The 26,791-nt window shown below is 57.6% G+C and overlaps 6 protein-coding genes across 6 annotated transcripts; 5 read left to right on the plus strand and 1 right to left on the minus strand.

Moving 5' to 3' along the window:
* Positions 1–1,282: 1,282 nt before the first annotated feature.
* GMORB2_3165 (uncharacterized protein) lies at positions 1,283–2,133 on the plus strand (the record flags this gene model as incomplete). Its single annotated transcript, XM_035465141.1, has 2 exons — positions 1,283–1,677; positions 2,025–2,133. 2 exons carry the CDS (start codon positions 1,283–1,285, stop codon positions 2,131–2,133), a joined length of 504 nt encoding a protein of 167 aa, XP_035319016.1.
* Positions 2,134–3,019: 886 nt separating this feature from the next.
* GMORB2_3166 (Universal stress protein family) lies at positions 3,020–4,255 on the plus strand (the record flags this gene model as incomplete). The annotated part of the gene is made up of 2 exons (XM_035465142.1): positions 3,020–3,475; positions 3,506–4,255. The coding sequence occupies 2 exons, from the start codon at positions 3,020–3,022 to the stop codon at positions 4,253–4,255; spliced, it is 1,206 nt and encodes a 401-aa protein (XP_035319017.1).
* Positions 4,256–6,172: 1,917 nt separating this feature from the next.
* On the plus strand, positions 6,173–8,474 carry GMORB2_3167 (golgi pH regulator; the record flags this gene model as incomplete). Its single annotated transcript, XM_035465143.1, has 2 exons — positions 6,173–6,195; positions 6,665–8,474. 2 exons carry the CDS (start codon positions 6,173–6,175, stop codon positions 8,472–8,474), a joined length of 1,833 nt encoding a protein of 610 aa, XP_035319018.1.
* Positions 8,475–9,498: 1,024 nt separating this feature from the next.
* Positions 9,499–11,766, minus strand: GMORB2_3168 (translation initiation factor 4B; the record flags this gene model as incomplete). The annotated part of the gene is made up of 5 exons (XM_035465144.1): positions 9,499–10,769; positions 10,858–11,142; positions 11,205–11,291; positions 11,477–11,521; positions 11,763–11,766. The coding sequence occupies 5 exons, from the start codon at positions 11,764–11,766 to the stop codon at positions 9,499–9,501; spliced, it is 1,692 nt and encodes a 563-aa protein (XP_035319019.1).
* An 867-nt stretch (positions 11,767–12,633) lies between these two features.
* On the plus strand, positions 12,634–13,516 carry GMORB2_3169 (uncharacterized protein; the record flags this gene model as incomplete). The annotated part of the gene is made up of 5 exons (XM_035465145.1): positions 12,634–12,667; positions 12,737–12,850; positions 12,922–13,047; positions 13,139–13,264; positions 13,413–13,516. The coding sequence occupies 5 exons, from the start codon at positions 12,634–12,636 to the stop codon at positions 13,514–13,516; spliced, it is 504 nt and encodes a 167-aa protein (XP_035319020.1).
* A 1,324-nt stretch (positions 13,517–14,840) lies between these two features.
* GMORB2_3170 (RNA pol II promoter Fmp27 protein domain) lies at positions 14,841–24,743 on the plus strand (the record flags this gene model as incomplete). Its single annotated transcript, XM_035465146.1, has 2 exons — positions 14,841–23,515; positions 24,200–24,743. The coding sequence occupies 2 exons, from the start codon at positions 14,841–14,843 to the stop codon at positions 24,741–24,743; spliced, it is 9,219 nt and encodes a 3,072-aa protein (XP_035319021.1).
* Positions 24,744–26,791: the final 2,048 nt, after the last annotated feature.

Here is a 26,791-nt window from a genome sequence, read left to right on the forward strand (position 1 = left end):
TTCGCTTGGAACCCAGGTAAGGCCTATCACTCCTCATGACCATGATTCCAGAGAGGGCTATATAACAGCTAACAGTCCCCCCCCCCCCCCCCTCCCCCCCCCCCTCAACCTTCAAATGCTCTTGCCCTCCAGATTGGCATCGTAGACAGTTTCGAGGACCGGTCGAGCCCATGCAATAATAATACTGGAATATATGTAGAGTAATACCGTATTACTACTCGTAGCTAGGAATGCCAAGATTGGGGGGCGCAGAGCTTCCTTGCTTCTCTCACGATTCAATATTGAAACCATTCCATCTCCCCACCCTCTCTCTCTCTCTCTCTCTTCCTTCACATCTTCTTCTACAGGTACATCCTGTCCAGCCTGGACTGTAGTTTCCTCCTCATCCTCCCCTCTATCTACGACGTAATATTATTGTCATCCGTATCAGCATCAGCCTCAGCCACCGACGACGACGCCGTATATTGTGCATCCTGCACGTAACCGCCATCACCACCGCCACCACCTTCATCTCTTTTCTTCTCCCTGTACCGTCGACTTCATAATAATACGGAAGGTCTACTACACCGCCAGCAACCGCCGATAGCGAATCCTCCCGAATTGTCCAGTCCCCGTACCGTCGATATCTGGTCCCCTGTCCATTCCCTCATTCTTATTTATCCTATTCTTCTTTTCCCTCTCCGAACCTACCCTATTAGCGTCCGAGTACGAGTACATGAAAACGGACTGCGGATGACGACTGGGGTGATAATACTACTCTCTACTCTTCCGTATACACACGTACGCGCGCGCGCACACAGACCTCCAACCCCTCCCTGCCTCTCCATTACGACAAATCTCAACAGGAAAGAGCCACCAAGCTCAGAGATGCGACGTGTAATCGCGTCCTGAACCATCCTACAGCTGTGTTGCTTTATTTTTTCTTGCCTCTTTTTTTCTTCCCTTTTTTTTTTCTCTTCCCTCTCTCTTCTTCCCCTTCCTTGCCTTCCCTCGCTCCTCGGGTGTACTATCATATACTGCCATCATATATAATATTATACCCAACATCCTTGGCGTCGCTCACCCCTTCTCTTGTCTCTCTCTCCGCTCATCTCTCTTCTCCCTCCCTTGGTAACGAACGGCACGGTTTCATCTGCTGGACAGCTCTACTCAGTCATCCCCGGAATCTCTGGTTCCTCGAGAAGAAGCACCAGGAGAAAGAAAAGAAAAGAGACAGACAATGGACAGACCATTGAAGCTTTCCATCTCGACGGGAAACATCTCCCCCAAGTCCCTACCGGCCATGCCGTACTCGCCTACAGCGTCTGCAGCAGCTGCCAGAGACATGACGGGCGGCTCGACAACCAGCGGCAGGACAAACGATAGCATCGACTCGTCCTCCGATCGCAAGTCGTCGACAAACTTGGATACGCTCCCCGTGATCGCCACCGGTGATGGCCCCACGATCGTCAGCAGCAGCGCAGGTGCGAGCGATTCGAGCAACAGGTATGGCGGTACCATCACCAACAACAACGGTGGCGCCGTCGGCAGCAGCGGCGAACAACTCACCCCGATCGAAGGACTTAGAAGGCATTCATCTGTGTCCATCCAACTGCCGCGTAATCCACTGCTGCCCCAGGGCAAAGAGAAGTCCATCGACAAGGGAAGACTGCGAAATGCGTCTCCCAAGCCAAACAGGTCTGTATCTATCTCTCTCTGTCACTCCGTCTTCGATTCCCTGCCATTGACATTCTCTTTTCCCCGTCTCGATCCCCCTTTTTCTTTTCTTTCCTTTCTTTTTTTCTGATCCATCTCTTCATTTACACGTTTTATTATCCTTATCTCTGCATGTCTCACCATGTTCTTCCACTATCCACTTACATTCTGTTCTGGTGTCATTGGTTTGACTGCGTATTACTCTCTCTCCCCTTCTCGCACACACCCATACCCCTGCCAACAACCTTGCATGGCACACACACCCACACACACCCACACACTCTATTCCTGCATTGATTGTTGTTGCGCGGACGAATCCTACGATGCAGTTTGGCCGTCACGATTCACACAGCAGCTGGTCGATGCGACGAGATGCAGCAGATAAATCTGGTCGCCACATGCACGATTGACGGCACTCAGCATATGACGACCATCTGACTATTCATCTCGTTTCAACTCTGTTCTCTCTCTTTTTTTTTTTTTTGTCTTGTTCTCATCCTTCAATCGTCCGAATTTCTTTTCAGCCTTGCCTTCCATGGCGACGGCCTATCAAGGAATAGCCCCCCCCCCCCCCCCCTAAGACACGGACCCGAGGCCAAGGCATGGATGGGCCCGAGCCATGGTACGAGGCATGACGATCCACCAGGCCGGGAGCTCTCCCGGACGTCGGTCGTGCCCCACTGCCCACTGCACATGAAATGCCGCCATCCCATCGTGGAGCCTTAAAAATGGGCTCCTTTGGATGCGCACACGCTTAGCACACACGCTTAGCACGCACACGCTTATTAGCAGTGGGCTTGCCATTGCCATGCAATTCATTACCCCGCTGCCGCCGGACTTGGCTTGGGTCCTGTCTCCTCTTTCCATGGTCTTCTGGGCTGCCTCTGGGCTGCCTCTTGAGCTGCGCCGAGTGGCGTGGTCTGTATGGCCAAGAGGAGAGGGGGGGGGGAGGGGGCGGAGCTCAGGTCAAGCAGAGGGGGAGGAGCAGAGAAAACAACGTCGTGCGATTTCTTGTTCTCGCAGTCTTCTTTTCTTCCCTCGCATTTCCCCGCATCCGTCTCCTCGTGGGAACTCATTCCGCGTCATTCTCTGCTGTCAAATCCTCCCCCCCCCCCCCCTCCCCCCCCGCGTTAGTAGCTTTGTTACAGAGGCATGATCATCTTAGCCCCCCCTCCCTGCAAAATTGCCGGTCCAATCCCTCCGTTCCCATAATAACCTAAAATCACCGGCCGTACCCCGATTATCTGTCATTATACCCCTCAAAACGCTCATAATACTCTCATCACGGCAGCTCGACCCGGACAGGGCCAGCTATCGAGGCATAATGGCGCCGACGCTGACGGTTCCCTCCAACGATAGGTTCCAGCATAGAGTTGCCTTTGATAACCTGCCGCTGGGCGAGGCGACCAACAGCAACACCCCGTCATTCACCATCAACGTCAAGCACAAGGGCTACCGCGCCGGTCGTCGGTCGCGCACCTTCATGGTCGGCATCGATGGGAATACGTACTCGGACTATGCGCTCCAGTGGCTCCTCGACGAGCTCGTAGACGACGGCGACGAGGTCGTCTGCGTGCGCGTCATTGAGAAGGACGTCCGCGTGAGCCCCAAGGTCTACCAGGAGGATGCCCAGGGCATCATGAAGAGTGTGCTCGAGAGGAACACGGCCAACCACGCGCTGAGCTTCGTGCTCGAGTACGCCGGCGGGAAACTGCACGGCACATTTCAGAAGCTGGTAGGCACCTGGACTGGAGACACGTGCCATGCACCTCCCAGCTGCGTGTGGCGCAGAGGCTGACCAGGAGGACAGATGCACATGTACCAGCCTGCCATGCTCATCGTCGGAACCCGCGGCCGCTCTCTCGGGGGTCTGCAGGGTCTAGTCAACACTCGCAACTCCTTCTCCAAGTACTGCCTGCAGTACTCGCCCGTACCCGTCGTCGTCGTCCGCCCGACCGAGAAGCGGATCAAGAAGAAGGAGAGGCGCGCCGCCGACTCGACGCGAAAGACGTACCAGCGCATGCTGGCAGCCAACCACGGCAAGCACGAGGCCGACAGCGACTCGGCCAGCACATACGACCTCGAGGTGCAGATCTCGCCCGACGAGGAAGCCCACCAGGTGGCCAAGGTGCTGGGACTCCCGGCCTCGTTCGACCCCACCATCAAGCCCCTCGCAGCCTCGGCCGGGCGCCTGCAGCGTGCATCCAGCACCGGCGCGTCGTCGTCGCCCCTGTTCGCCGCGGTGGACGCCGACGCCAATGCGGCCGCGCGCGAGAACGACAAGGCCAAGGCCAGCTCGGGAGACGCCGACGGCGAGCAGACGCCGATCCGGCCGACCAGAACCACCAACAGCGAGAGCAGCGAGGGAGAGGAGGACGATGACGACGAGGAGGACGGCGGAGACGGCGAGTTTGAGGTGGTGTCGGGTCAGCAGGCGCTCGATCAGCAGAAGCTGGAGCAGCTCCACAAGATGGAGGTGGGGGAGGCCGCCGCGCTGCGCATGAAGGTGGACTCGGATGAGGAGTCGGACGAGGAGGAGAATGGCAAGGCCACGTCGTGAGCTGATGCTCCTCTACGACTATACACGCACGCACGCGCACGCACGCACGCACGCACGCACGCACATGCACCCATGCACGGGCACTCAGCCGGACCATTGCCCTCTCTACCGACGGTTCCCTCTTCCGAGAGCACAACCAGACTCGACCGCTGCGAGGCGGAAACGCACGTGCGGGTGCACTCGGGCAGGCACGTGCATGTACATGCCCGCTCACCAGAGGATGCGGCGGCCACGTCTTCCTCGTTCTCTCCAGATGGAGGAGGTAGCGGCTCGGATCGGCATACGATGAGAGAGGGATCAATGTCGAGGCCACATCGGGCCAGAATCTCCCCAGACACGCACGAGTCCAGGGATACCCGGTACGGCCACCCCGGACCTGCCGGTGAATCCGGCATGCGATGCGAGGGAGAGTGGAGTATATACATATCATAAGCGCTACCTCGGTGTCATATATGGGGAGAGAAGGTGTACAGGGAAACCGTGGTCCTTGATAGTCTCTACATCAGACGGCCAGCGTCTTGTCTAGTACGGGGTATCTGCTAGATGGACCAGCGGCCAGCGATGAATAGTAAGGTGATTCCTATTGCGTTGAAGAATCTGTACTCGTGCATCATTGGGGGGGTTTTCTTTCCCCTTCTTTTTCACAAAAAAAACAACAACAAAAGCGTACGGAAGTGAGAGTACCGATGTCTCATCCACCGCGCTTGATTGTAGTGGCTGGTCATAACCTGGTAGAGCAAGTGAAGAAGATGCGCACGGTTATGAGACGGTACGAGACACAGAGAGACACAGAAGGCTACAAGATCTGAGCTCAAGATAGATGGATGATGGGAAAGAAGAGATACAAGAGAAAGAGAGAGGGGCGGGGGGGTATTTGAAAAGAGAATAAAATAATGATGATGAAACCAACACTAATCAACAGTGATGGAAATAGACCTAAAAGAAGAAGAGGAGGAGGAGGGGGAGAGGGAAAAAAACCCTTGGATCTTTGGGGAGACGCTGGGGAGATGGAGGCGTGGGGATGCGGATGTTTCAGAAGGAACCCCCCCCCCCCCCCCCCCCCCGGTCTTCCACCTGTTCCGTCGTCTTCTGTCATTTCAGGTTCCGTCTCTCAGATTCCTGTTTTTTTTTTTTTTTTTTTCGTGCTAGCTATATCCGTACAGTGATTGATATCATGCGATGTGTACGGAGTAGATGCAGAGTCGATAAACTCGGCTGCACTCTCTGGATTGACAATACGTGTAGATGTGATGATCTGTACAGTGCAAGTGCAATGATACACCGTAGCAAGTGATGGAATAACTCCAGGTCTGCCGTACATGATGAATAATACACTCGCCAAGGGTAAGATACTCCCGTAGACAGGAAAACACAAAAAAGTATCATCATTACAGCACAGCCTTCCCCCAATGTCTAGGACCATAAAAAAAATTGGTGCTGTAAACAAGATTCCCGCAGGCGCCGCTTTGTGATATACGAAGTCGTACATCGAAGAAGAATGCCACGGGCAATCTGTTCAGTCCAAGATGACGACGCAGAGATGACGTTTCCGGGCCATACTAGTCACGGGTAATGCATATATATATTTATATATTATTTATATATATTTGTATATATATTTATATATTTATATGTATATACATAATATAATACAGTATGATGTACTATTTTTCTCTATATTTCAATTCTCAACGCGTAATACGTACTGTGTACTACGAAATAATGATACAACACTACACTGCCCTACTAGGTAGCAGGATCCAAGCACTTTTTAGCGAGGGCTAACAAACACTCTCTTCTTCCTCTTCGCTCCCTCACCTTCCCCTTCCTCTCTTCTTCCCTCCGTTTTCCCAAACAACGCCGGCGCGACAGGTCTGACTCGGGCGTTCCCTTGCCCCTCCTTCACATGTTCATGTCATGTCCCCCGTTCACGTGCAGATGTACCTACCGTTGACAGCAAAAGAGGTGCATGGACTTGAACTCGCTGGTTCTGACCTCTGACCTGACCTGACGAGAATCTCTCACTATCTCTCTCTCTCTTTCTCTCCCCCCCCCCTTCTCTTTCTACCTCCCTCACTACCCCCGAGACGAAAGGACGAAAGTGTACGGGTGAGGACGGCACGAGGACAATTACGCGGACAAGGGACAGCAGTTGATCTGCGACGAGAGAGAAACGACGACGGGAAAAGAAGAGGAGGGGAAAAAAAGAAGAAAAAAAGGTCAATCATATATACACGCATACAAGTCGGAGAGAGGCGACACACACATACAGCACACACGCATACAGCACACACGCATACAGCACACACGCATACAGCACACACGGGCGCAAGACGCAATGTGGTTCTCACCATGCGCCCCCGCGGCAGACAGCTGCTCGCCGCCGTCGCGCACCGCCGTGAACCTGAGCACCACGGCGTCGCTGGTCCCGTTCGCGGCCATCCTGGCCATCACGTATATGGGTGCGACGCGGCACATCCTGCCGCGCCTCAGCCGGTCGCACGACGAGTCCCTGGACGGGGAGGAGCACGTCCTTCCGCACCACGCGCCCGAGGCGCTGCGGCAGGCGCACGCGCAGCACGGGGCTCGGAGCGGGGCGCGGATCCTGACGGAGCGGCTGTTCGGGGTCACGCTGGCGCTGGCCTCGGCGCTGGCCGCGCTGATCCTCGCCGAGATCCTGGGGGTGGCGGACCCGACGGCGCGAACCCTGGCGCTCGGGTGGACGGTGCGGTCGCTGCTGGTGCTGCTGGTGGCCGTGCTGCCGTGGATGGAGTGCGGGAGCCTCCTGAGCGCCGCCGGGTGGCGCTTCCGACGCGGGAGCGGCGGCAGGGCCCCCGGGACGGCGCGGACGCTGCAGACGGTCCTGTTCGTCCTGTGGCTCGTCGTCTTCGGCATCATCGGCGGCGTCGTGCCCGACGGGGGCGGAGGCGGTCCCGTCACGGCGGCGGAGATCGCCGCCACCTCGTCCTCGTCCTCGTCTGCGGCAAGGAAGCAGCTGCGGGGGGACGGCCGGATGGGCATCGTGGCCCTGGTCGACATGCTCACCACGGCGTGCCTGGAGCGCGTGGGCGTAGTGGGGATATGCCTCATGGCTCTGCTGGCCGGGTCCGCCGCCGTGTCGACGCCGTGGTACACGTTTGGCGACGCGCGGCGGCGGGGCAGGCGCGGTCCCCTCACCGACGCCGACATTGCGCGCCGGGAGGAGGGGCTCGACGCGGTCAGGGAGATGCTCACGGCCAAGAGGCACCGTATGCAGGCGCTGAGCAGGCGCGCGGCCGAGTCGGCCGGCACGGCGGCACCGCCGGCCAAGAAGACCGGCTTCATACGGTCCATGATGCGCGGCGGTGGCAAGTCCGGCGCGGACGAGGGCGAGGTGCGCTCGCTGCGCGTCGAGATTGCCGGCCTCGAGGCCATGGAGGCGAACCTGGCGTCCAGCCTGACCGCCGCGCGCGGCCAGATGGACGCCGAGCAGCGTTCGTCGACTCGTCTGGGTCGCGCGCTCCTCGCGCCCAAGTACGTCTTCTGCTGCTACTGCCTGTACCGCATCCTGGCCACGTGGGTGACTACATTCCGTCGAATCACCTCTTCTTCTCCTCCTCCTTCCCCTTCTTCCCCTTCTTCTTATTCATATTCCTTGCCGACGTCGCTGTTCAACGACGGCGGCGGCGGCGGCAGCAGCAGCAGCAGCAGCAGCAGCAGCAGTTTCTCGTCGACCGATCCGATCAACCGCTTTCTGGGCCTGGCAGCACGTCACTGGGACCCTAACCTGGACCAGATAGCCTGGTCCCGCACCTTCAGCTTCCTCCTGAGCGGGGTGATGCTCCTCCTCAGCGCGAGCAGCGTGGTCCAGACGCTGGGCCTGTTCTCGCGGTGGGCCCCGCCCGTCATCCAGCGCCGCGCCCAGGCCTCCCTCGCCCTCGCCGTCGGCCACGTCGCGGCCACGTACGTCATATCGTCGGCCCTCCTGCTCAGGAGCCACCTGCCGCTCGAGGTGAGCAGCGACGTCACGGGGGCCCTGTTGGCCAGGGGGCCCGCCACCGGCGGGAACGTCATCTCCGACGCTCCCCCGATCATGACGCCGGCCTTTGCGGACGGCTGGTTCGAGGCCTGGTTCCTCGTCGGTGCGGCCGTCACGGCCCTGGGTATATGGATTGGGAGGACTGTGGCTGGGCCCGAAGAGGATGACTATGACCATGAGGTTGGGCAGAAGAGGTTGTGATCATTTTGTCCCCCCCCCTTTCCTACCTTCCGGGTATATGTGGAGTATGGAGTAATAATATATGGAATGAGATTTCTTCTAAGAACAACACTTCTCTTGACACACACACATCCTCTTCTATCGAATGCATCAAGCATACGAATGCATCAAGCATACATGTCTATCGACGAGCCAGGCGAAATATAGTAATACTGATCAAACATACAAGTAATGGACGTATACTTGGCGGCGGCGAGCGTAGCGAGAACCAACCCCGCGGTAGGGCCGCCGGAGGCATCGTACGACTACGCTCACCAAAACACCAAAACACCAAACATGAAGATTTTTTTTTTAAAAAAAAAGTTCTCTTAAATCCATGTTTTCTTTATATATATATATCTCAATGTGTTGTTGCCATTTTTTCTTCCCTTGCCCCCTTTTCTCTCCTTTTGTTCCCAAAATCAAGACCAGAATCATGGTTCACGTCTCTCCCTCCTCGTCCTTTTTTTTTTTTTTGCCCCAAAAGACTTCCACTTGCGTAAACGTGCGACGATGTCTTCCTCCTTTTTTCTTTCTTGTCGTCAAGAGATGGTTTCCTTTTCTTTTTTTTTTTTTACCACATCGAAAAAAAAAACAAGGTATCACAACACAAAGAGAAATAAAAAAGAAAATCAAAAGAAATGGAAATCGTACGCGTCATTCATAACAAAAATCCAGCAAAGGTGTTCTAGAAACTCATTGAATCTTTTTTTCTTGCCCCCTACCTTCCTTGACATCTTTCCCTTCATGAAAACAAAAACTAAAGCGTGGAGAAAAAAAAAGAGAAAAACAAGAGAGGGGAGTAAGTTGACTTTTTCGGGAATCAGGTGAGAGAAAAAGGGAAGAATCGGAATATGCTTAAGATGTACAACTCTTTTTTTCTTTCCCTTTGTTCTTTTTTTTTATTCCCTGGGATCGAAGGTGAGAGGAAAATGAATGCTCTTTTTTTTATATCCTTTTGGTTGGTGTTTTCAATGTTGCTTTTGTTGATTTGGAAGAACGGTGTTTACGCCCTTCCCTGGCGTCCCTTCTTGGGAACGGTCGTCCAGCCATCGTCGTCTTGCGTCGGAGCTTCGGACTCGGTGGGCGACGTGGGCTGCTGGGGTCCGTTGGACGAACGCGAGCCGCGGTTGTTGTCGTTACGGTTACCACCACTGCCGCCGCGGGGTCCACCACGTCCTCCGCGAGGTCCGCGGCCACCACGCTCGCCGCCAGGAGCGGAACGCCAGTTACCGGCGTCGAAGCCCCGGGGCTTGGGGGCGTCACCGCGGGGCTCGCGGGGCTCACGGGGCTCACGGGGCTCACGGGGCTCGCGGGTCCGGATGGGAACCTTCTGCTGCTGCGGCTGCTGCGGCTGCTCCTCAGCCGAAGCTCCGTTGGTCTCAGCCGGCGCCGCGGCAGTCTCTTCGGTCTTGGTCTCCTCAGTTGCGGCAGCATCGGCAGCGTCCTTAGCAGCTTTAGCCTCCTTGGCGGCGGCGGCCTCCTTTGCAGCCTGTGCGGCCTCGGCCTCGGCCTTGATGGCGGCCTCTTTGGCTATGCGACGCTCCTCCTTGGCCTTCTCGTCGGCCTCCCGCTTCTCGATGATGGCCTGCTGGCGCCTCTCCTCAACTTGCTTCTCGCGGGTCGCTGTGTCGATGGGGCGTGCGGCACCAAAGGGGCTGGCCTTGGAGTCGGTGGCCGAGACGGCAGCGTTGGTGGGCTCGGTGATAGTCCTCTTCTGGAGGTTCAGGCGGGGGCGGCCGGCGGGGGCCGGCGCAGCAGACGGCGAGACGGGAGATGCGGGTGTACTTTCTGGGACGTCGGGGCGCATGCGCTCGCGCCACTGGGAGTCCTTGTCGGCGGCGGTGGCAGCACGCTCGGGCTTCTCGGGGCGCTCGGGGCGCTCGGGGCGCTCAGTGTATTCGCGGCGGGCAGTGCCGGATCCCTCACCCCATGTGGCTGGCGAGGCGCGACGGTTGCTGCGGTACGAGTCGCTGCGTTCTCCCATGCCCTCAGGGCCGGGACGCGAGCCCTCGCGAGGGCCAGGAGCAGCCTCCTCCTGAGGAAGAGGAGCCAGGGGTCCGCGGCGCTCCCAGGGAAGCTCGCGGGCCGTCTTGCCCTCGGGGGCGGCGGGGTCGCGAGGGGCACGACGCTCGCCAAACTCAGAGGGTCCGCGGCGCTCACCAAAGTCGGAGGGTCCGCGGCGAGTAGGAGCAGCAGCAGGCTCCAGGGGGCCCTTGCGGGTCCAGTCACCCATGTCACGGATAAAGTCACCGCGACCACTGTCGCCTGAGCGAGCTACAAGAAGGGCAAGATCCATGTCAGTACGTGTCGGTGTCGGGACGCTAGAGGCAAGAGTCTCTTGGCTGGGGGGTTGAGCACTTACGAGGATCGGCGACCTTGATCTTGATCATGCGGCCCTGGAACATGTCACCATCCAGAGTCAGAGCCTTCTTCAGGCCCTCAACGTTAGTAAACTCGACATATCCGAAACCCTTGGGACGCTGCATCTCGCGGTCCTCAATGAGACGGACGGTGCCGACGTCGCAGCCCTCAAAGAACTCTTCGACGTTCTCGACGGTAGTCTCGTAGGAGAGGTTACCCAGGTGGGCAGTGTAGGGAGGCTTATCGGGGATCGGCTGGGGGCCAAAGTCACGGGACGCGTAGCCGCCTGCAGGGAAACAAGTCAGTTCTTCAAGGCGTCCTCGCGACCAGGCAAGAAGTCGTCCATACCTCGGTCGCCGCCAAACATGGAGCCGCCCATAGTGCCCATGGTACCCGTGGAGCGGCCGCGGTCGCTGGGGGGCAGTGGCTGGGTGCCTGCGGGGGGGGGGGAAGGGGTCAGTCGTCTGGTCAAGTTCCTCATCGATCGGCAAAACCATATAATATATGCGCTCTGCGCTATTGCTTACCGGTCACTAGATATATCTGTTAGTATAGGTTCCTCTCTCTCTCTCTCTCTCCCTCCCCCTCAGGTGTAAGCACAAAGGGCTTGGAGAACTCACCATAGGTCTCCTCGACCTCATCAGCCCAGGAACCACCGCCAAAGCCTGCATAGGGTTGCCGTCAGCACCTCGCCACCGAGAATGGCCACGTAGAAGGCCGGAGTTGAAGATGGCAATCCGGTACGAACCAGTGTCAGTCAGAAAGTCCCCGAGGGACATCTTCTGCTGTTGTTCCTTCTTCTTGGGAGCTGCGCACACACAAAATATATGTCAGCCACAAACGCACAAACGCACAAACGCACAAATGGCAACAGCGCCCAATCGTATGGCCTCGGATAGAACCAACCCATGATTGCGGCTTGGTAGCTTCCACGCGCAGTGGATCGACGAAGCCCGGCGCGCAGACGGGAAGCGAGAAGTGAGACGGTTCGACAAGATCCTCTCTAACACGGAGGGAGGGCTGAGTGGTGTGTGTGGGAGTGGGTCGACGACGGGGTCGATCGTAAAGAAAATATGGGAAAGCGACAACGACGGGGAGTATGCCAGCCAAACGTGGTCTGGAGATTGGCAGTCGAGTCGAGAAAGACGGCGGTTGTATGATGCAGGATGATGAACCTCTAGATCGGTTACGTTGTCTGGGGGGGGGGGGGGGGGGGGGGGGGGGGGGGGGGGGGGGGGTAGCGGGGGAGGGGGTCCTGTCGAGTGATAATAATTTGCTCGGCGTAGGGGAAAAAAAAAACCGTGATGGAGGCGCCCAGGAGGGTTGTTTGCCTTAATTTTCACCAACACCACCAGGCTTGTGGAAAGAATGTTCCTAGATAGGGCTAGCGCTATTCTCTTTCCCTTTTCACACCCGCAGAAAAGAGCGACCTCGTTGGTTCTTTCCTTATTGGTCAGATTTGTCATCAATGGAATCCACCCTCGTGGCTTCTCTCTCCCGCGCCGCTCCCTCTCTCTGTTTGCCCATTCAGTAAACCGAACCCCGAAAGTCGTCAAACCTCGCGAGGCTTGCTTTCTGCGCACGTGCCAATGTAACAATATCAGCTTCTCATTCCTCTGTCTTTGCCTAACTGCATGCACGTTCGTTTTTGTCCTGTAATAATACTGCATTGTGCCTGATTTGCATCCATCCATTCGCATACCTCGCCATGTCCAATCCTACAGCAGATATCATCCGGCCAACGCGTATGCCAAGTAGTGATACCATGACTGACATCATGGTTCCGCCTCTTCAGTTTGGGATCTCATGCGGTGAGTCGTCTTCTGATCTGGACACTGTTGAGATCTCACCTGACACATACTGACTCTGGGCTTTGCCAGGTGCTGCCGGTGCCTTCATCGGCATCTCGGCCGGTATTCTCAAGAACGCCAGCCCCGTCATGAGTGGAATCATGACGGGATCCCAATGGACTCTCTTGGGAAGCACGTATTGGTGTATGTATGCCTCGGAAACACGATATGTTCGCATCTTATGTCGTGCTGACGCAAGGACGGACAAACTACAGTTTCACGGCAGCTCGTGCTTCGTGGAGCAGACGTTGAGGGACGCGGCACAGCGCCCACTGACAGAGTCAAGGCGAGCGCGTTGGCGAGCATACCTACCGGGTGTCTCATGGCTCTTGGTTCGGGGAGTGAGTGATTCTTGCTTCTTCTTGCTGATTCACCACTTTCCCTATGACTCTCCGTCTACCAACGGGTTCGCTGACCACATTGCTATATCAGACGGTCTCAAGGGACTACGGTCCAACCTGGTCATCTGCGGAGTCGTGGCCGTCGGTGGACAGCTCGCCGTCAATCTCCTGACAGGAGGCAGAGTTAACCCACAGGAGGAAGGAGATGGCTGGCTTGGTTCGAGATGGAGTCCGCTGCAGAAGCTGTCGGATGATGAATATCTCGACGTGATGGGGGAGAAGATGCTCCGGATAGATGCGGATATCGCACTGATCGATGAACGTATAGCAGCGTTGAAAACCCAATCTCGGTCATCGGAGAGCAGATGAGAAGTTTCAACAGACTACCACATGTTACGCTGCTGGATCTGTCCTGCATTGTGTCGTTGACAGCAGCTGCATGGTCTGGCCCACGAACTACTGGAGGTGACATAATATATTTACTGAATGAGTAACCATTCTTCCAACAAGGTGTGACTCCCCGAGAGAGGGAAAAAAAAAAGGGTAGCTCACTCTGGATGATACTGATACATGACACCAACTGCACCGACACCTTTGTGAGATTTCATCAGAAAGCAAAACCTGGTACAAACTGTATCTTGATCAGCGAACGAGGCGACAAAGCCGGCAAAGCCGGTTGAGAAAGGGCGGGGGGCGATGCAGGGTAGTCAAGTCTTTGACGTGGCCTTTTGTATGTATCGGGTCATGATGGAGGCATGACATGCATGACGATGACGATATGGTGCCGTACTGTCGACCATGGTTTCTTGGTGAATAGCAGCAGTGGTATTATTACTACCCGTGCAGCACCAGGCATCGATACTAGGGCTGCTCAAGCTCCCCATTGATCGACGGTATTGTTTACCAGTACATGGTTATTACTTGGTTATTCGTATCCTTCATAGATCGCACCGAATGGTGGGGCTATTCACTTGATGGACCGCCACCCACACCAAAAAGATGGAAAACTGCTATTACCAGTAGACTGTCACTGATAACTATTGAGCCACCATTGAACCAATAATCCACGTCCCGTCTTGGCCTAATGTTATCTTTTTTTTTTGAGGGGAATTTGTAACTGTTCGAGGCATTGCATCAGCTTGCCTGGTGGCTGTTTCCCTCTTCGATTGCATCCTCCACCTGCGTCATCCCCCTCGCCCTCTTTTTTTATTTTATTCTCATTTTGGACATTGTTTTATTTACCCTTCCCTTCCCCTTCATCTCTACCGCAAGTACGGAGTGCGACGTGGTCTTCTCTTTTCCTTGACGTCACGCAATCTCCCACTACTACCACTACCAGCCACAAGACACTCCGGCTTCGCGACGGCATCTGCGGCTAACCTGCTTCGCCTCCGATCCCGACCGAAAGACGAAACGAATCTGAGGTCCTCCGAAGCTGTCCTGTCCACGCAATAATCTACGAGCACATCGGACCCTCCGTGCATTTCACGACCCTTTTCCCCCTTGACCTCCCCCTCCACGTGGGTCAGGGACCGAGAGATATTACCTCCTTTCCCCAGCTCATCTTAGGCTTCTCCCCCCTCTCCTTGGTGCCATGGAGTGCCCCTGATACCGGACACCAGGACAATTGAGGAGACCATGTACAGCTGTTCCAGTGACTATATGTGAGCATCATCACCTTCTTCCCCTCATCTTCTCGCGAAGTTATCGGTGCCCGGTGCTGATGCGATCCCCTGCTGCTGCAGTACGCAAACCTGGTTCTGGTCCTGGCCTTCGGCCCGCGCTACGAAATCATGGCCTTGCTCAACCCTACCTTTGTTTTTGGCGTCGTCGTCCTTACCTACCTGTCCTCGTTCGTCCTCTTCGCCCTCCTTCGCATCGTGACCGGCATCTCGATCCAGCGCATCGGCTACTTCTCCCTCCGACGCCTGGCCTACACCCCACGAGATGGATGCCGTGTCGAGATCCGGGGCCTTGGCTTCTCGATCCACCGTCCGACCTTTGCACAACCGACATGGCTGAGTCTGGTGCTGAATGAACTCGTCGTCACTCTCGATATCCGCGAGCTCGAAGCTCCCAAGCCTCCCGAATCCGAGACGGCCGACTGTGGCGGACCCGACGAGGAGAAGCAAGGCAAGGAACAGGAAGGGGGGAGAGAGGAAGAGGCGGAAGAGGGGAAGGACAGGTCAACGCCGCTACCGAAATCACGGCATGCCGCACCGAGAGAGACGCCCGGACGGAGCCACACCTGGAAGACCCTCACAAAGATAAAGGAACGCATCAAGAGACTCCACCGTAAGGTCGAGTGGCTGCGCATGGTCGACGTTGTCGCCACCAACTCAACCATCAATGTCGTCGATGTCGGCCACATCCAGGTCGGCGGTTTCACCATGGCTGTCGATACGAGGCGCAAGATGGTCGACCGTGCCCGTTACCTCTTCCAGAGGCCCGACGCTAAGAAGCAGGATCGCCATGCTGAGTGGATCATCACCGGCCGCAGCATCCTCTTCACCGCCGAGGGCAAGGAGTCCCTCGAAGTGCTCGATCACGCCATCCTTAGCATTCATGGCTACCTGTACGAGTCAAAGGAGGGTCTACGCGACGCCACCGTCTCTCTCAAGCTCGGGAGGGTGCACATCCCCTACGATGATCTGCGGCTGTGCATGGAGAAGCTCAAGGCCTGCCGCCAGGATGCCAGGGCCGCGGCCCCTGCAGCCGCCGCCGCCGACGAATCCGCAAAGCTGCTGCTCGGTGATGTCATGCAAGAAGTTGATGAGCCGGGCAGCACGAGCGATCACCTCATGCAGACCGTGTCGGATTCCAAGGAATTCTTCAGCTCCACCCTACGAGGCATCAAGGAGGTCCAGTTCGCCGCCAGCTTCATCAGCTTCTCCATGGCAGTCAGCTCGATCAAGCCGGGCGCTCTCCCTCTACAGCTAAACGCTGCCATGAAGGAGGTGGGTATCGATCTGCACCGCCTGGACCCCAAGTCCCCGGCCCATCGCATGTACTTCCCCTCCAAGGATATTGCCCACGAGGGCCTAGCCGCTGCCCTCTCTATATCTTTTGGGATGGATGACGGCCACGGAAAGCCCGAGAGGCTGCTCTACATTCCCATGGCCACCACGACCGTGCGCACCACCCTGCCTTCCAAGACGGTGGAGCTCGCTCAGGACGGCAGCAGCCTGGAGGAGAAGAACGCAAACATCCTCTTCAATAACTCGGTCATCACGTCACCGTCCCTCGACCTCGACCCCCGCCACCTTCCCATCCTCATCGCCCTCCTCAAACCCAAGCCGAAGCCGCCCCGGCCGCACGAGGAGAAGCGCCGGTCCCTCATACCTCGCCTCCTCCCCAAGGCGAGCATCAAAGTCTCCATGCATGAACCCGTCATGCGTATAAAACTCACTCCCCTAAAGAGGACAAGCGGCTCCGACGACTTCGATCTGATCATATCCTCCATCTCCTCCATCTCCGTAGACCTCGAATCCTCCCACTCGCCCGTGGAAGAATCCTACTATGCCCTCTCAGGCTCCATGCGCATGCAATCCAGCCACCTCTACTATCAGACCAACGAGAGGGAGAGGTTCAACCTCATCACCACCGACTCGTTTGATTCCAGGATCCAACTGTCAGCCACCCCAGACCTCTCGGTTGACATAACCGGCAACCTTCAGTCGTTCTCCATCAGTATGATCCGTCCAGAGATCACAGACGGTCTGCGGCAGATCGTCAAGGAGCTACGCATCGACGTGGAGCCCGAGAAGCGTGCTGTCTCGAGGACTAGCCAGGAACAAAGCTTCCTGCGCTCCTCGCCGCAGTGGCTGTCGCACTACCATATTGAGGCGACAGATGTCAACATTGAGGTGGCCGGTGTCGATGAGGATGTCTCTGACGATACCAGAGGCGTGTCGCTGCATCTGGATACCTTGGCGGCCGAGTACACGGGCCACAAGGTGGAGTTGATGCGGCGTCGCGTCCCGAGAACGAGGACGCACAGCCGGTCCATCACGCAGTCCGACTCCGAGATGTCGCCCCCTGCCAGCTCCCCGCGACCCAGGAAGAAGCCTCAGCACTATGGCGATGGACGCCGTCTCGTCATCCATTCCAGCGGCATCGAGGCTCAGATCATCGAGAGTGTAGAGAAGCTCGAGGCGGAGCCCTTTCTTAACCTGCCCCGTCTCGAGCTTGCATTCTCGGCATTGAGCGATAATAACGGCCCGACGATGCATGTCCAATCGAATATTCGAAGCATATTCGCTCACTACTCCCTATACCGCCACTATTCGGTCGGCGTGGCGGCCATGATTCTGCTCAGGGCATTTATGAAGACGGGTCAAGATGCCCCGACGCCCAAGAAGCAGCAGAACGATGTCGTCGTCGGGGACCCTCCGCCTGAATCGCCCGGCCCCCTCGAGGGCGAGGATTACTTCTCGTCCGTCACCCGCGAGATGGTCACCGTCGATGTCAAGGTACAGGTCGTGCAGGTCAAGGCCGAGTTCCCGGATGACCCGGTCATGATGCTGCACGTCTTCGGCCTCGAGGCCGGCCAGAGTAGATGGGCTAAGCCATTCCTCACCTCCAAGCTGTTTCGCCTCTACGTCGAGCCGCCTCGCATGTCGGGCGCCTGGGCGAGGATGGTCAGCGTGAAGCAGGCCAGGGTTGATATCCGAAAGTCGAAGCGTAAGACGGCCTCTAGGGAGATTGTCGAGGAGACCATGGTGGACATCTCCAGCGAGGCGGCACGCATCGGCGTCCCCCACGAAGTGATTGTCCACCGCATCACCGACAACTTTGTCAACGCCGCCAAGGCCATCGAGCAGCTCCATCACCGCTTCAAGACGGGCACCAACGAGTACGTCCTCGATAAGCATCCGGAGGGCCCCAAGAAGGTCCCCAAGGTGTCGATACGCACCCGCAAGATGCTGTTCGAGCTCGAGGATGGTGCCTTTGAGTGGAAGCTGGGTCTGATCTACCGCACGGGCCGTATCGAGCAGCAGCAGCGTCTTGCGAGGGAGGAGGCCTTCCGTGCCAAGATCAAGAGGGTCCGAGATGAGGAGGGCCGGCGGGGCAACCCCGCCGTCAAGGCCCGTTCGCGTTCTGCCTTCCAGCGAGGTCGTACCAGCAACAGCACCGCCTCCTGGTTCCGCAGCCGCAGCCTGGATGTCGTCTCCCCCACTGACAGCAGCCTTGGGCCTGACTTTGTCAGGATCCCGAGGTACAACCCTGACTCGGAGACGATCGGCATCAATGGCGACGCCAAGGTCACGGAGCGGGCGGCACGCAGCCAGCTCGACCGGGTCAATCAGCAGTCGTGGAAGAAGCGCATCGACAAAGCGTACGAGATGTCGCGCAACAGCGCCAAGGAGCTCCGGTCCTCATTCTGGGGCGACGACACCTTCCCCGACGAGGAAGGGGATGTCGAGAACATCCTCGAGGTACCCATGCGCCCGGCGCTCATGTGCACCATGATAAGCGACCTCCGCTTCTCCATCGACAAGCCCTCCTTCCCCATGTCGGAGCTGCCCGACTTCCTCCACAAGGTGGGCAAGGGGATGCCGCGAAGCATGAAGTACGGTCTACTCGTGCCCATGAGCGTGGCCATCGAAATGGGCGAGGCCCGCGTATCGCTGCGAGACTACCCCCTGCCGCTCCTGCACATCCCGGCGCTGCAGCCGGGCCAGTCGTCCAAGATGCAGAGCGTCTCGCTCAAGACGGACTTTGTCATTGCGGAAGAATACCGCGGCGTGGAGTCGACACGGCGTGTTCAGGTCGAGGTGGTGCCGGCGAGGAGAGATGCCCCGCCATATTCTAACGCGGGGAGATTCGCTATCGAGGTCCGCCGCACCGTCGGTCCCGTCAAGTCCTTCTCGGACGTGTACATCGACATCAATACAGCACTGCCTACCCGGATCACCTGGGGCCCCTGCTACCAGCCAGCGATCCAGGATATGATGATGGCCATCGAGTCCTTCACCAAGCCGCGTCTGGACCCGTCCGAGAGTGTCGGCTTCTGGGATAAGCTCCGCCTCGTCTTCCACTCTCGCATCCACGTGACGTGGAGAGGCGACGGTGACATGCACCTGGGCCTCAGGGGCACGCACGATCCGTACAACCTGACCAAGGACGGCGCTGGGTTCATCATGTGCTGGCGCAACAACGTCAGGTGGAACATCAACGCCGAGGGCGACGCCAAGCGCTTCATGACGGTCGACAGCGGCGAGTACGTGCTCGCCATTCCCGACTACACGCACCAGGTGCGAAACGTCGCACGCCAGGAGGAATGCGTGGGGACGCATCTACCCGTTGATGGCGCCGTAGCGGCTGCCGTGTTCAAGAAGGTGGTGATGAAACTCTCGGGCAACGTCCAGTGGATGTGTGGCCTGAGCTTCGAGCAAGCGATTGAGGATGGCCGCCGCAATTTCGAGTTCAAGCCGCACTACGACGTGGTCATCAAGAGTCCTCAGTACGCCAAATCGGAGAACGGACTGCCCTATGACGCCATGCGCGGCTTCAGGAGCCGTCACCTCCATCTGTCCATTGCCGTACGCGCACCCGCGGACAGGGACTGGACGACGGACAGCGCAGAGCCCTCGACCAGCTACAACGCTGTTCACCTGACGCCTAGGTTCTTTACCCACTTCTTCGCCTGGTGGGCTCTGTTTGGGCAGCCCATTTCCCTGCCGATCCGCCAGGGCGCCCTGTTCCCAGGCCGTGAGAAGAGCAGTAAGAAGTTTGGACGCCACCTAGCGACGGTCAAGTACAGCCTCTTGCTTGCGCCCCTGTTCCTCAGCCACATCTACAAACACAAGGATGCCGAGGAGTACTCCGAGAGCGCCGTCTCGGCCACGGGTCTCAAGGTCCGCCTGGACAGCTTCATGCTCGATCTGCACCAGCGACGGGAGGAATTCGACACGCTCGGAAGGGGCAAGAACACGCAGAGCCGAGCCTCGCGAATTAAGATCCACGCAGGACAGCTCAGCATGGCGAACGCGGACCTGCGTGCCGTCTCGGCCAGTCTCAAGGGCACGACCACGGAGGCCATGAAGCGCGGGTCCATCTCGGCCCTCATCGCCAACCAGGACGACAGGCCCGACCTGTCGCGGTTTACCATTCCCGATAACGACTACAGCTGGATCGACATGGATGACTTCGTTGAGCTGGATTGGATCCTACCGACGGAGCCTCACCCGCACACGCAGATCCTGCCCCTGGGCTTCGCGCCGCGTCTGACGTACTTTCGCCAGACGGACATCGACGGCACCATTGCTGGAGACCCGTCTCGTACCAGCCCCTTTGGCAATGAGCCCACCCACTTCTGCATCATGAGCCAGGACGAGGACCCCAAGAAGGTGCAGGTGAAGCTTGTGGAGGAGCGCCTGGAACAGCTCCGCGATCAGATGCAGACGCATACGCGCAACGTCGGCGAGGCCGAGCTCAGGGTCATCAAGGGCGACGGCGCCGACGCGGAGTCGGTGGCCGAGTTTGAGGCTCTCAGACGTCACACCACCGTACTTGAAGAGAAGAAGGCCTTCCTCGAGGACATGCTGCAGCAGATCCAGTACAAGCCGTCGGCAGCCAGCATAAATCTCAAGGAATACCTCGACCCGTCGTCAGCGGCATCCGTTTCTCGTAGTTTCGGCAGAGGTGGCGGCGACTCGTCATCGACAATGGATGGACAGCAGCAGAAGCAGCAGCAGCAGCAGCAGCAGCAGCAACAGGAGGAGCCGCTGGATATTCCGACCACGACAGAGTTTGAGAGCGAGTTCAAGAACCGGTTCATCTTGCATAACATGCAGCTCAAGTGGAACAATGTGCTCCGGAATATTGTCCTGCGGTATATCCACCAGAACAGCCAGCGGCGAGGTCTCATCTACTACCTATCGCGACCGGCCATCAAGTTTATCCTCGACCTGGTCGAGGAGCAGAACAGGGCTAAGATGCACAAGCCCCCTGCTAGAGCGGCCACGGCGCCCGTTTCGGGACTGGACACCTCGCAGACCAGCTCCGCATCGTCGGACAAGGACAGCAGCGGCCTAGATATAGAAGACCGCATCAAGGACATCCTGGGCGACGGCCGCAGATTCCACAGCACCAGCTTCAGCACGACTCACGGCGACAGCGACGGGGCCGGCGGTAGCAGGGGTATCGAGGACCTGGCGCACGGCATCTCGGACGAGTTTAGCCCGCAGAGCAGCTACCACGTGCGTCTCATCGCGCCGCAGATCCAGCTGCAGAGCGAGAAGAACAAGAAGAATGTAGTGCTGGTGACGGCGAAGGGCATGGAGCTCAAGGTGGTGGAGGTGATGGACAAGAAGCGCCTGTCCGATACGGTGAGCGGCCTGGTGCAGCGTCGCTTCCTGGTCAACATGGACAGCACGCAATTCTTTGTGACCCACAACAAATGGTTCATGACCAACCTCGTGTCCATGTACGCGGGTAGCCGGTACGGTGCGGTGGGGGGTTCTTCGTGGCCCCCCTGGGTGCCGATGGAGGTCATGTTCGACTTCCAGGCGGCGCCGTTTGGCTTCAAGCGCGTCGTCGAGAAGACGTCTGCCGTCCTGCGCTACGATAAGTTCAACACGCTCCGTCTCAAGTACAATGCCGAAGTCGGCACCGAGAACCAGGGCCCAGACGCGACCTCGCCGCTGTCGCCGACCAGCAACAGCGGCAACTTCGGCAACCTCGACAGCGCCGCTGCCGCCACCGCCTCCTCCGGTCCTACCGCGACCACGAACGAGAACCGCATGGACAACCTGTGGGTCGAGTTCCCCCAGGTGCGGGCGCTGTGCAACTCGTCCCAGTACTACGCCATGTACGTCATCGTGCTGGATCTGCTCATGTACAGCGAGCCGCTGGAGAAGACGCGGACGGAGCGGCTGGAGAAGATTATGCTGGCGTCAGATTTTTCCGACCTGAGCGGGGCGCCGGCGACGATCCACCGGCTGCAGGAGCGCATCAGGCAGATGGGCGACATCAAGACGCACTTCCAGGTCTACTCCAAGTACCTGGACAAGCGCGGGTGGGAGGACCGGCTGAGCCTGGAGCGCGACCTGGCGGCGGCCGAGGACGAGCTCTTCTTCGTCATGAAGGCCATAACGTCGTCGCAGCGGCGCTTCGACCTGTCGACCGACAGCAACGCCCTGCTCAAGTGGAACATCCTGGTGCGCGACATCGTCTGGCACTTGATGCAGGACTCCAACGAGCCCCTGGTGGAGCTGCAGCTCAACGACCTCATCTACGACCGCACCGACAATTCGGACGGCTCGCACATGAATCTGATCCGCGTCGGCAAGATTCTTGGACTCAACCTCCTCCCGGACGCCTCGTACCCGGCGATAATCGCGCCGTACGAGGACTCGGAGAAGGCACCTCCCGCCACCCCCCTGAGTGGCACCGATGGCGGCGGCTTCAACGCCGACGGCGGCAAGAAGGATATGATCCGCGTCTACTGGTACAAGCTCGAGGCGATTGCCGGCATCACGGTTATGGACCGCTTCGAGGTGGACCTGTTCCCCATGAGGGTCCAGCTCGAGTACGTGGTCGGCAAGCGGCTGATGCACTACATCTTCCCGGGGCTGAAGGGCGACGACAAGAAGGACGAGCCGTCCACCCCTGCCAGCGATGGACGGGGAGACGAGGACAACGATTCGAACCTCGTGCTCAAGATCACCGACGACGACGACGACTTCGGCAACGGCAACGGCCACAACGATAATGACGCGGAGTCGATGACTAGCCTCTCAAGCCATCTACGTCCCATGACACCCTCGAGGGGAGGCTTCTCCAGCAACTTTACAACGCGGCCGGGATCCCTGGAGCTGCGGCTGCAGCCGACGCTAACGTCGCACAACACGCGCCAGTCGCCCACGAGCAGCAGCAGAAAGTCGGCAGGCGGCAACGTCAACGACAGCCACTACGGCTTCCGACTGTTCCGGCAGGGAACAGGAGCAGCAGCGGGATCCAGGGCCATGGCTAAGAAGTCGTCGCTCGACTCGCTGCGGGCCCTGAGCCAGCAACAGTCCAGGGGCGGAGCGTTCGGACGGTCGTCGACGGGCCTGTCGTCCAGGGACAGCCGGGAGTCGCCCGGGGCGGATGGCAAGAAGCGGTTCGGCCTGCGGAATCGGAACCACGGCGGCGGCGGCGGCGGCGGCGAGACCGGCAGCAGCGCCGCGACAGCCAAGAGGCAGCAGGCGGCGGCGGCGGCGTCGGACGACCTGACCAAGATGATTGCACGGGCCAGCAACTACATCACCTTTTCGTACGTCCGGATGCAGTCGGTCGTCCTGTGTCTAAGCTACAAGGGACGTGAGCAGCGCAACTTTGCGGACGTGCATGACTTTGTGTTCCGCATGCCGGTGATTGAGTGGCAGAACAAGGTGTGGTCCAACGTGGACCTGGCCATGGCGTTCAAGAAGGCGGTGATCCGAGCCCTCTTGTCGCACACGGGCGCCATCATCGGCAACAAGTTCTCGCGGCACCGGCCGACGGCGGAGCAGCGGAACCGACTCCGGGAGCTGGCCAATAACTCGTCGCTGATCACGCGGCCGGGAACGTCGTCCTCCGCATCGCAGCGACCGTCGACGCAGTACGCGCAGTCGCAGTTCTCGCAGGGTAACAATAACGGCAAGGGCAAGAACAAGGCTTCGTCGTACTATGCGGGGAGCATCTACGACAGCAGCAACTACAGCGGTGACGAGTCGTCTAGCAGCCTATACGGGAACAATAACGACGCCGTCGACTTTTCACGATCCCCGCCACGGTCCCTCCAGAGCGCCCACAGCAACAGCAACAACAACAACAACTACAGCAACATCCCCATACCGCGATCGGCCAGCCGCAGCAGCAGCGTGGCTAGCGGGAGGTCATACAGATCAACGATGGGGAATGGCCCTAGCAACAGCAACGGCAACGGCAACGGCAACAGCAACCAGGAGCAACAGGAGCAACAACGTCAGCAGCATCAACAGCAGCAACAGCATCAACAGCAGCAACAGCAGCAGCAGCAGCAGCAGCAGCAGCAACGGCAGCAGCAAGAGCAGCCGAGACCGAAATCCCGCGCTTGGCTGACGACGACTCCCCCTGACCGGAAACGTGGACGAGGTCTAGGTATGAGGCGGGCGTCAAATGGTAGCACGACGGCAACAGACAGCGTGCCTCGTGGCCCGCCCACACCGTCGTTCCGATACACCGGCGGCGGCGGCGGCGGCAGACGCCGGTCACAGCCGCAATCTCCCCAGTCCCGGTCTCAGCAGAACACGCCCGGTCCCCTCCTGCCCCCCGCCCCCATCGAGAGCAGACCGCAGACGAGCCACTCGAGTTTCAGCACTAGCCAGACCGGTACGAACGGTACGGTCAAGAGGAGCGGAGCGGCGGCGGGATTGAGGGACAGGATATCTGCTTTCACGCAGCGGATGAGTAATCGTGATACGAACGGTGCTCCTGCCAATGCCAACGCCAGTGCCAGTGCCAGCGCCAGCGCTCCCGGCGGTGACGCTGACGCTGTCGATGACGATGAAGAGGACCTGGTGGAGGAGGAGGAGGCGGTGGAGGTGGAGGAGGAGGAGGAGGCTGAGGAGGTAGGAGAGCAGGAGGATCAAGGGGAAGATGGAGATGGAGAGTCGGATATAGATGTTGATGATTCGAGGTCGCCTTCCAGGAAGAGGTGGACTGCAGTGAGGGTCAAGATGGGGTAACCCATCTGATGTTTCTTCTCTTCTTTTTTCTTCTTCTCTTTCTTTTTTGATTTGTCCTTGATGAGCGAAGTTTTTGTGTGTTTTTTTTTTTTCCTTTCCTCGACAATATTTATTCTTATTTTTACTATTACATCTTATTTATTCTCTTTGGTTTCATCAGAGGAAGTTGATTTGTTGTTATCGCTCATATACTTTTTATCCTTATCGTTGCATCTATAATCCCGCGCTATGGGCAAAAGCATGCGGAGATTTGGGGAAAAGGTGATGGTTCACAGAACATGGATGATAGTTGTAATGGAGGCTATATCTCTCTGTATGCTGTCTTCTGATGTCCGCCGTGCTGCTGGGTTGTAGTTTGATGTGATGGCGGGAGTGGTTTGAGATAAGGTGGCGCAATGTTCCGGACATGATGTGGATATATTATATGTACGAGAGTATGTACAGATCATCACTCGGTAGGTAGTCGGCATTCTGCTGTCGGTGGCGATGGCTGGATATTGAGCCGTTTGGAATGCTCTGAACCCCCCCGCGTTCGTGTCACGCGGTGATGCATCCTGTCCTGGTTCTACCGTACAGATTACATGTACGGGAGCACGGATTATAATGTGGAGTATTATTGTAGCCATAACGTCAAAGAGATAAGTCTATAGAGGTTGGTGGCGTCGTGGGGTGCATTCTCTTCCACTGCGGGACTCCGGAGCAAGTCTCTCTGCCTCGTCTCTGCCTCGGGGAGCGAGAGTGAGAGCAGGATGGACGGCGGAGGGTTCCCTCTCAGCTCTCCCGTCGACATTGACTGCTATCGCTGCTATGCAATGCTGCAGGGTATTGATATGCAGTGTATCATCATGGCAAGGTGGTGATGCCATGTGTACTCGTAATGATGATGATTGATACTCGTACATGCAGACACAAACAAGAGTGCACGTATTGCCATGGACTTGGGAGGGAAGGGGGGGGGGATTATTACTAATATGTGATGATACCCCCCCGTACTCTCTCTGCTTCCCCCCCCCCCCCGAGTCTGAGAATCACATCCCCCCCCTCTCCCCTCCCCCGCAACTTGTTCGGTTCACTTCTCAACGGATTCTGCATATTCTACACGATGTACTCTGCGCGGGAGGCTGAATGTCTCGTCAGCCATCGCGGTGTCGCGGGGGCAGAGGGCAGAGCTGGGTATGAGCTGTAGCGTGCACTGCACTGCACACGTCTTCTGTACGGTAATGAAGCGTATCTTACCCTACCGGGTATCACAGAGTGGTCGGTACCCTATAATGTCCATACTGCACTATTGCACTATCTTCCCGTAGAGTGAACCTGTGATTACAGTGATGATATATACGAGTAGTAATACTCTCAGAGAGTCCCACGACACTCGACATCGATCGGTTGGACCCGGCCGGTGTGACTGCAGTGCGGTGCAGTGCAGAGTGCAGCGCAGTGTGCAGATCAGAAGCGTAGCAGTGTGCCCTAGGGCTTTGGGTACAGGTACAGACTACAGTGAGCCTTGACAGTGAGCTTGACAGTGAGCGTGGCAGTGAGCGTGACGGTGAGTGCCCTTGCTGTATTACAGGCTAATGATACTCGAAGGGGTGGTGTTGCATTGGCGGGCAGTAATAATATAATAATATCAGTAATAAATAATAATAAATAAATAATATCATTAGGCAGAAGCATCCCCCACAGTACATCGTCATGTGCCCCCCCCCCCCCTCTCTCTCTCTCTCTTATCATCCGACATGAGACAACAACACACACCACAATACGTAGTGTGGTCTGCATACGAATAACGAAGAGCCCCGGTATACGGGACAGTAAGGGGATTGCATGCGCCTACCTGTGCTTTTGTTTTTCTTTTTATAAAAAAAAAAACACGAAAGTAAAACCAAATCACCCCCCACCAAGTGTACTGATATACAAATTATAATACCCTTTACCCGTACAGCTCCTCTGCTGGTCCAACAGGAGTCGTACACGGAATCCTGCAGCGGCTGGGCAGGAAGGGTCAGCTAATGATGATACTTGTTCGCTTATCGCTGGATTTCTGGTTC

Source organism: Geosmithia morbida, assembly GCF_012550715.1.
Source record: "Geosmithia morbida isolate 1262 chromosome Unknown scaffold_16, whole genome shotgun sequence".
Lineage (NCBI taxonomy): Eukaryota > Fungi > Ascomycota > Sordariomycetes > Hypocreales > Bionectriaceae > Geosmithia > Geosmithia morbida.